The sequence below is a fragment of the Pinus tabuliformis genome, chromosome 4_1 (genome assembly GCF_031772625.1).
Source record: "Pinus tabuliformis cultivar Carrire ecotype Pingquan chromosome 4_1, CPIR1, whole genome shotgun sequence".
Lineage (NCBI taxonomy): Eukaryota > Viridiplantae > Streptophyta > Pinopsida > Pinales > Pinaceae > Pinus > Pinus tabuliformis.
Genome location: NC_142303.1, coordinates 824470041 through 824479803, shown reverse-complemented (window position 1 = coordinate 824479803; position 9763 = coordinate 824470041). Strand labels below are relative to the sequence as shown.

Sequence of the window (9763 nt, the reverse complement as noted above, 5' to 3'; positions counted from 1 at the left end):
GATTTCTGATTTGATGTAGCTAAATGTATGATGTACACTAATTTCAAAGTAATTTACATTAAAAGTGTGCATTGATTTTAGAGTAAGTACAAAAAGTTATTAATGACGTACATTTATTTTTGTGTCATAATAATTCAACCATAAATAAAATACTTGAGTTTTCATCTTAAATAAATTGTTCACTTGAAATGTTTTCTTTTTGAAACTGTAAGCTATTTGTAATTGAACACACTCTTATTAAACTCTAATAATTAAACTTAAATGCAATTCAAAACTTTTTATATTGGCTTTTATAACAGGAATACATCAAGGCCATCTTTCTGATGTAAGCACATCCGAAACCCATGGTTAAGATAAATGTGCTTCTAATAAATTACGATGATAAGAGAAAACACCCTATAGAAAGCACATACTACACTAATGAATCCCGACCTCCAATCGTATGATAAAACCATGCGTGAATTAATTTAATGGCAGCAATATTTGCAATGTAAATACAAAATGCGAACAAAAAGCCTCTTGGGGTCCAATATAAAATACCTCACGTTAGGTAAAAGTTCATATTCATATCCTCTACCTCTACTTATCTACATTTCTTATGCAACCATAGCCGGCTTGTACCAGCCATGATGAATTTCTACAGCTTTCTTTCTTCTTGAAAGTCGAGACTTTCTATGCCCTCCGGTGTTTCTATGTAAGGTGCCAACTTTTACTGCTTTATCGATAGACGAATATGCTTCTGCTATCAGCTTCTCAATTGGTATGAGGTCCTCGGGACTGGGTGAAGTAGCTTTTTTGAGCTTCCCAAGAGCTTCAAAGACCTGAAAATTAAACATGATACCCTGAATTGAATAGCTTTTTTATATCTTCGCACGTCCAGGGCAAACTGAAAGGTTCAACAGATTCATCTAAGCAAAAATAGATAATTTGTATCTGGCATGATTACACAACTGGATTTGACATATATTTGTGTTGGGCTTTGGCTAAAACTTTTTAGAAATGGAAGAAAGTGCATTAAAGAAAAGAACCATACAGGAAAAGCAGAATATCGAAGGTTTCTATCAAAATCTGGTAAAAGTTATGAAATATTGCACTTCCCACTCAGCAATATGTAGTTAGTTATCAATACATTGAAAAGTTAATTATAATGCTAAATCGATGATTCCATTCCCATGTAATTTATGCATCCACTCTACCATATCTAATAGATCTTAACATGTCATTAACTGTCATTAAAATCCAGACAAAACACACTTACATTTCAGATCAGACACACTCATATTAAGCATTCCAAATTTCAAAGTGAAGATGCTGGTACCTTGTCAGTACCCCATGGATTCCCACCCTCTTCCTCATTTTCTCTTGATGAAGGAGAGTAATGATCACCAGCCAAATATCAATCAGTAAACTCAAGTGTCTAAGGGGTTTGATTGCCAGACCTATGTGAACTTTCACAGAAGAGCACCAATTGAGCTAGCTAGATATAAAGCCAACAGGTATTTTTATTAATTAAGATCAGCCACCATTCTCTTGGGGATTTCTTAAAACTTTCAATATTAATGTAAAAAGGAGAGTTGGAAGCTTTAAGGAATAGCATCTATTTTGTTGTAATGGTAGTTAAACGTACCTTTATGATCATCAAAATCACTTATAGCCCAGTTAGTGGTTACTGTGTTGACTTAGTGGCTCCTTAGTGGCCATTAATGTCATTGATTGTATAGCATTAGTGGGCTATTAATTTGCCCATTAGGGTTAGTTAAGTCTGTCCTGACACCTATAAAATGTGGTTCTCACCACAATTGTAGGCATATCTGTGGAATTTGTGGAATCACGTAATAAAAACAATTGTTCAACATGGAGTTGTCACTCAACAGATTTCTCCACTACAAGGGTGAATTTGTGGACCACCAATTTCCATGACCTCATCTCAACACATATCTCACTAGAATTTCTTGCACTGCAGTGATATGGGCATCTTTCTTTATCTCTTATATGCAATGACCATGTGCAAGTTTGGCATGCGTGTTTTTCCACACTCAAATCAGCGGGAGAATCTTTTTGTGATCAACATGCCCTCCACATGGACTTTTATTTGAGCAATTGACTTCGAAGCTCCCATAGATTCTTTATTTGTTGCATTTGCTTTGTAGCCTTAATCTTTGGCACACCGTTTTCTACATGCATGCACAACCACTCTCCAACAATGAAATTGACTCGTAAACAACAATACATGGTGATCTAGATTCTAGATTATAAATCATGAACTTTTGCTGGGATCTGATGGAGATCATAGTGATGTATTGACACTTCCTTCAGATGTCATTGATGATCGTGTAGCTGGTATTTTCTGTTCACCAGCCCATTTAGTGCTTCAAAGATCCTCACTTTTGTAACTCAAGCTATACTCACACAATGTATCTAAGAACTTATTGTAATTCTCAATGTCTACAATGCAGCATACATTCTTTACTGCTTTTTACCAATCAGCTCTTAGTATTGGAAGGTGCTCTTCCACCCCTAGTGAGATTGCTCAAATCCTGATGGAAAAATAAAAGGCCATGTTGTCTCTTCAACATTTGATGCCGAACATGAAGATGGCTTGATTTGTGGTTGTCCACAATAGGATTCTATAGGGAAGTCAAATCATAAAGTTCTTGGTGGGATCAAATTGTTGAAAATTGGCAATTTAGGGATAAAATTTCATTTCTAACAATTCTTGAGTGACTTTCTAAAAATAGAAAGTCATGTCTAGCATCTCAAGTATGACGTTCCAAAAAGAGTAAATCACCTTGTATCAATTGGTAATCAAGTATAGTAGATGGAAAATCACTCAACTTATCATTAATCAATCCTAATAGTTCAATGTTGACTTAATTATCAATATTATCATTCCTATTATCATTATCCTTGGGATACTATGATATTATTATCAAAAAGAAATTCAAGTCACCTTACCTTAATACTTCGCACCCCTTTCTCCTTAATGTCTCACATGACTCTACGTTACACTCTCTCTTACTCTCTATTGAACAATGCACAAATAGTTGAACAATTGATATCTAATAGAAGAAGAATCTGGTTGGGTTTTCCCCTTGTGGCTTCTGCCCTGGTCATTGGACCTAAATTCTTTGTGTCTCATCTTGTTCTTGGTTGTCTTTCATTGTGCATTTGGTTTATGTTCTATCTACAATTGCTTAAATAATATTGCAACATAAAGAAGTTTTGTAATAAGTGATTGTTACAGCATAGAACATCAGATTTTTACACAAATGGATATCATAGTTATGTATTGCCATTTCCACTAACTTCTAAATGTTATCAAATTTGTTGAGGATTTTGTAGCTAGGTTTTTTTTTGGTTAATCACGAGCCCAAGTAGCACTTCAAAGGACCTCTCTTTTGACAATTTAGTGACCCTCACACAATGCATCCAAGCATTGATCATAATTTAGAGTTGATCATAATTATCAACTTCTAAAAGGAAACATATGTAGTGGCCACTTTTTACCAATCAACTCTTGGTAATGGACGTTGTTCTTCCACCCTGGATGAGATTGCTCAAATTTGGAAGCATGTTGGTAAAATTAAAGGCCAAGTCTCTTCAATGTTTGATGTCAAACGTGGAGATGGCTTGATCGATGGTCATCCACAATAGGATTCCACCTTGATTGAAATATGCCAAACAACAAAGCCATTGAGAAATCTATCAACCATTCGAGAGGTTAGACAAAACTTGGAAAAAGAAGGCATTATCTCCATCTTCGTAGTTTGCTTGATTTATGTTGGACTATCATGCTCAAAAAAATGTTGCCAAATGTTTACAACTTATGAACAATAAAAACTTGGATTGGATGGTGGTGTATGTGGACCAAAATTGAAGTACTTAGTTTATTGCCTACAAAGTTTGTTGTCAAAACTCTATGGCATTGTTCTAGGTGCACGATTTTTTGAACAAGGGAGTAGCACATTTTTCTTAAATGGTTTAAATGTGTTAATTTTCTATATGCATGTTTTTTCTGAACTTGAGTAGTATTTGTGTTCAAGGATGACCTCTCATTGCTCGTTGTTTAGCAACTCACCCATGTTGAGAAATCTAGGGCAATAAGATGAGATGATTTCTCTTGCTTGATAGTTGTTTGTGATATATTTTTAATTTTACTTCATTCGCTTCGTCTTTTACTTGTTTATTATTATGTCTTCTCTTCATCAAACGGCTACCAAAACATAAAGAACAATGAGACAAAGGACACAAGATATAGGTGATCAGCGACGGCCAAAATCTCTCCAATCTTGAGAGGAAAACCCACATAAATCTTCTTCTTATATAATCTTCAATTGACGAATTCCAAGACCTAGACCCTTGACCAAAACTCCTCCAAGACCAAGTCAAACCTTGCTTCTTTTGCCAAGTCAAACGAACAACTTCTTCTTTGTCTTCAACCTCGACCTAGCACATATTGACTACAACTTCGATCTCTTTTACTGCAACTTTGGCTTACCTGAGACTTCTGCAATCTTCAGCCCTTGTCACAGAAACCCTAGCCCATATGAGTATGATGCAAATGGTGAGATTTGCCTTCTTTCATCCTCACTTGACCTTCTTCTCCTTCCTAGTGAATTTGGTCCTTGAAAACAGTCCTTATTGACACAAGAACTTGACTCTTTTGATAGCACTGTAACTCGGGTTTTTGGTAGTAGATAAGAACCCTGATTTTCTTCGCACGTGTGAGAGTAGGAGGCCCAAAACAGTCCTAAACTTTGGTTTTTCCTTCACTCCTTTCTTCACTGACCTGTAGGCTTCTTATCTTCCTTTTTTGCTCTTCTTACTTGCCCTTTCTTGCTTTACCGAATTGTCTCTCTAAGTGAGGTCGAGTCCTCCCTTTTATAGGCTTCTCACCCATGCATTTAGGCCGACATGTCCTCTTGTGTAGGCCGACAGCTCCATTTGAAGGTTGACTTGCTACTAGCACTTGGACTTGGTCTTGGAGAGTCTACTGACTCAAAATATTTTTTCTTTCAATATGTAACATGCCCACATGTGTCTCTCATATATGACAATGACTTTAAATGACTTGATGACTCCATGAAAAATCCTAAGAGCAACCTAAAAATAAATCTTCTTGAGCATGAAACCCATGCCTCAAGATCAACAATAATAAATTTATTTTTCTCATTACATCAAATACATAAAATCATGATTGCATAAGTCATTATGAAGACCGAACCTGGTTACATATTCCAACACCCCCCTCTTAACTAGGGAGGTATTCATAATCCACACAAGGTACTTGGAGTCTTGGACATTCTCAATCTGAAGAATTCTCATAAGAAGAGTCGGATCGGTAACCCATCTGTTTAGCATCATATCATCCAACATTGTCACATAGCAAGGCCTTGAATAACAACTCCATCTCTCCACAAAATCAGAGCACAATGTTGGCGAGACTAATGATTTATAGACACTTTCATCATTGTCTCTCAAGGAACATACCCTACCCAGGTTCTCTCAGGGTATGTCCTTCTAGGACTATTCTTATCTTGGATTCCCAATCCTCAAAGAATATCGATCCTCTATGACTACTCGTATCTTGGATGCCCTACCACATCCTCAAAGAGTATCGAATGTCAGATGCTTACTCAATCCTTCATTATTTCTTCCCAAGTGAAGACAAGAATGATATGTCTATCTCTCCCTCTCATTCAAAGAGGATATACCCATTCCTATGAAAGGAATGTACCCAAGCTCCCTCTTAATCAGGGACTTGCTTCCAGCAGCTCTCTAGGTGGATATCATGGGACAATCAACTGCTTGTAGGGATCCTCTATTTTTGTCTTTAAAATTATGGAGCCTTCATCTTGTAGGGCATTGGCCATCCATCACTTTCCTCAAGTCAGTCATGTCATTCTTCCCATTATCAGAAAGTGATTTTCTAGTCCACATCTGGCTTTCCTTCATACAGCTACCTCTTTCACATCATGTTTTCTTTAGGATATTCCATCCCACCACATGAGTGCTAATTGTAGGTGACATCCACAACTCTTTTTCTAGTAGCCCTGCATTAACCCTTCCAGATGTTGTTCAAAAATAAAAATGAACATCAAATCAAAGTTACCTTTTGTGATGGCCCTTCATCATGACATATGCTTGTAGAAATATCAACATCCTACACACATATTGACACATCTCCAAGATATTCGATGTCAAGGGTCTCCTTTCTTTCCAGACTTCATTGGAGTTTTTATTCCTTTTCCATGGTCAATTCTCCTAGTCATCGGATGTTGATTTCCTTTTCTACGTGCTCATAATTGCATCTTCTACGATCTCTTCTCTCTTTCTTCACATATTTCTCCCTAGGAACTTTCATCTATAGTTCCTTCATCTTTGTCAACCACCTCATATTCCATATGAGGACATATTCTGTTGATTTTATCTAGTCAATATTTGAACCATGCCTTCAATGAATCTTTAGAAGAGAACCCTTTCTTTTGATCATACTCATGAGGTAGAGTATCAATCCCAGTTATCTGCAACTATATGATGACATGACCTAACTTATCAAACATGTGCATACATAACTCTTTTCTTCTTTTGGTCATCTAGACTTCCTTCAGCAACTTCCTTTCCTTGATTGAGAGTATTTCAACCATCTCGACATGTTGCATTCATTTGTCATCATACCATCCTTCTTCCAAATAGTGAATTCCATCCTATTAGAAAATGTAACTATGTTCGATGTTCAATAATGTACTTGAGTCATTATGTAATGTACTTGTCAAAAGAATAAAGAAAAGAATTTTTTTTTATTATTATTGCGACTTATTAAAGTATGGGTTTCATGCTTGAGTCACCATGTTTTAGGTCGAAGTCTCCATTGAGAACTTCTAGGATTTATTCTGAGTCTATAGAGTTATTGTACATTTAAAGAGACCCTTCTTGGGCTTTTGAATCATGTAAAAAGGTTAAGTATTGAATCAAATATGAATTATGTAACCTCCACACCATGTTGGCCTAAGAGAAGAACAAGTCGGCCTAAGGACCCTATTCGACCCCACAAGAAGCCTATAAAAGGAAGCTCATCAAATTCATTTGGAGCATTATTCTATCACAAGTTCAAATTCTCTTGTAGCTGGGAAGAAGTGCGAAAATCTCTTGTTGTTGGGCAGAAATGCGAAGTTCTCTTGTAGCTGGGAAAAGGTGTGAACTCTGTTGTCGAAAAGCGAAGTGAATGCGCGTTTGGGGAAGTCTAAGGAGACAAGGAAAATCGAAATTTTGGTGTCTCTCTCTCTCTGTTTCGTTTCCTGAATTGGGAGATCGAAGTCTTCCATGTTTCACTGTGGCCGGAAGCTGCCAGTTGACGTAAGTTGCTGCATAGTCGAAGTTGCTGGGAAGAGTTCAAAATTGTGGGACGTTGACTTGGTGTGGAGGGAAGGTTTAGTCTTGGTCTAGGGTAAAGAGTCTCAAAGGATACTATTGAAAGGAAGAATTATCTTACTAGGTTTTCCCCTCGAGGGGGGTTTTGCCCTGGAATATGCCTACATCTGGTGTCTATTATTTTATGTGTTGTTGCTTTTGGTAATTGCTTGATGAACTAAAGAAAGAAGATATAAAGAATCGTAATAATAAGAAACATCACAAGAAATTATCAAGAACAAGAAAATATTTAGTGCCTTTCTGATTTTCTAACATGGTATCAGAGTTTTGGTGAAGAAGGAAGAAAAAGGTGGTCTCAAGCACTTGATCTATTCATAGGTACTATCTCAGGGAAGGAGTTATTATACTCAAGGAAGATGTCTAACTCAATCAAGGGTGAGAACAAACTTAAAGGAGCCTCTAACTTCAGGTCCTGGAAGAAGAGGACTGACCTAATCCTTGAAAAGAACAAGGTGTTGGACTTGGCAAGAGGAAATGTAAAGAAGCCTACAAAAGAAGCCAGTGATGTCGACAAAGCGAAATTCAGGGATTTAGAATTGGTGGCTATGACTCTGATGGTAGAAGGGATAAAAGAAATTCTTGTCCCATTCATAGCTAACATCAATCATGCTCAGGAGATGTATGAAGCCTCGTCTAAGTTGTTCACTATTAAGAACATTGGTCAAGTAGCAAATTTGAAGAATGAGTTGAGGACTACGAAGATGACTAAAGAAGACACTATGGCAACCTTCTTTGTGAAGATAGTTAGACTCAGAGATGATCTTCTGGCCATCGATGAGATTGTTCTGAACAAAGAACTGGTGATCACTGCACTATTAGGATTGCCACCCTCTTGGGGTGAATTTGCTGCAGGTCTCAACAGTTGGAAGGCAGCTCCCACCTTTGAAGAATTGTGGACCACCGATAGTCAAGAAGAATTAAGGATCTCAATGGTTGCCAATCCTGAAGGAGTATCAAATGCTTATGTTGTTCATCATAAAGGAAAGAGATCGAAGGGACCGAGGAAGAAAGTTGACATGTCCAAGATAGAGTGTTATCAATGTCATAAGAAGGGTCACTACAAAAGTGATTGTCCCGAGAATCCAAAGAATAAGAGGAGAGGAAGAGATCAATCCAACCTTGCTATAGAAGGAGACTCAAAGAAAGTCAAGCCCGAAGAACCTAACGTTAGGGATTTGCACTATTAAGTCTTTTGCTTGTAGCTTTACATATCTTGTATTATATGTTTTAGAATTTATAGGTTTTTAACATATTTTGGAAAAGACATTTTTGTATTGTTTTAAGTTTGTAGGTTTCCCTCAAGCTTATGAGGGAGCCCCCAACAACTCCCAAAGATAAGTATCTCATGTCTTTTCAGTTTTGGGTTTATGTACTCATCCAGTTTTGATTATAATAAATACTAATCACCTTTCTCCCTCTATTGTCTTGATTAGGAAAACATTTGAAAGGAGAAGGATCTCTCAAGACAAGGTTAGTCAAGAAACAAAGGTATGCTTTGAATACATTGATTGAAAGGATTATTCATTTGATGATCTATTACTAACATTGTTATGACTAGCTGTATTGAATCTTAGTGATTTTTGTTTGGGTGATTCATCTCTGGATAAGTCTACCCACCCCCATTCATATTCTTGATTGACTATGTAGAACCCTGGACAGGTTCTGGAAAACCCTAACCGAAGGGTATACCATTGTGAACGTCTGAAAAACCTTAAACTGTTTAGGGTGATTGTGAAATGCGAGTTGAAGTTTTATTGATGATGACATGTTTGGGATTTTGATATGATCAAGAATACCTAACTTGTTAAGATGAAATGATAAGGTCTAAAATCTCGAGTCTTTAAAGTTTTGATTATGTTGGGTTTGTTATGTTTCTACATTGGAACCCTAGCTCATTAGGGTTTCGTGGAATGTGTGAGCTAGACCCTTATATTGTCTTAGAAATGTTTTCCTTGGTATGGGTGTATTTGTCTGATCAAACCCAAGTGTAATCAAGATGGTTGTGTGTCTAACTCTTATTGATATTTGTGAAGTTGGGGTTTGACTAACACATAATATGAAATGTCTTTGCATGATGATGAAATATAGGCATGTATAGATATGTCCTTTTTGGTTGGAAACCCTAGTTTGGTCTAGGTCAGATGTATTAATATTGTTGGACATATGAGCTTATGAATGATTATGAATTTCTAGATATATGTGTTGACCTAGTTATTCATGGTCATAAGTTCTAAGATGAAATGGAATTCCTTGTCTACGATTCTAGGAGATGATATTTGAAAATCTAGGTTTTATAGCTAAACCCTAGTGAAGTTGAATTGTCTAGTATCTG

The 9763-nt window shown here is 36.7% G+C and overlaps 1 protein-coding gene across 1 annotated transcript in view; it reads right to left on the bottom strand.

Moving 5' to 3' along the window:
* Positions 1-443: 443 nt before the first annotated feature.
* The window catches only part of LOC149178773 (small ribosomal subunit protein bS20c-like), a 114516-nt gene continuing 105196 nt past the window's right edge, over positions 444-9763 (bottom strand). The window contains exon 3 of the mRNA XM_089420428.1: positions 444-821. Within this exon, the coding sequence (XP_089276554.1) occupies positions 597-821 (225 nt within the window). The 3' untranslated portion in view covers positions 444-596. The remainder of the gene's footprint in view (positions 822-9763) is intronic.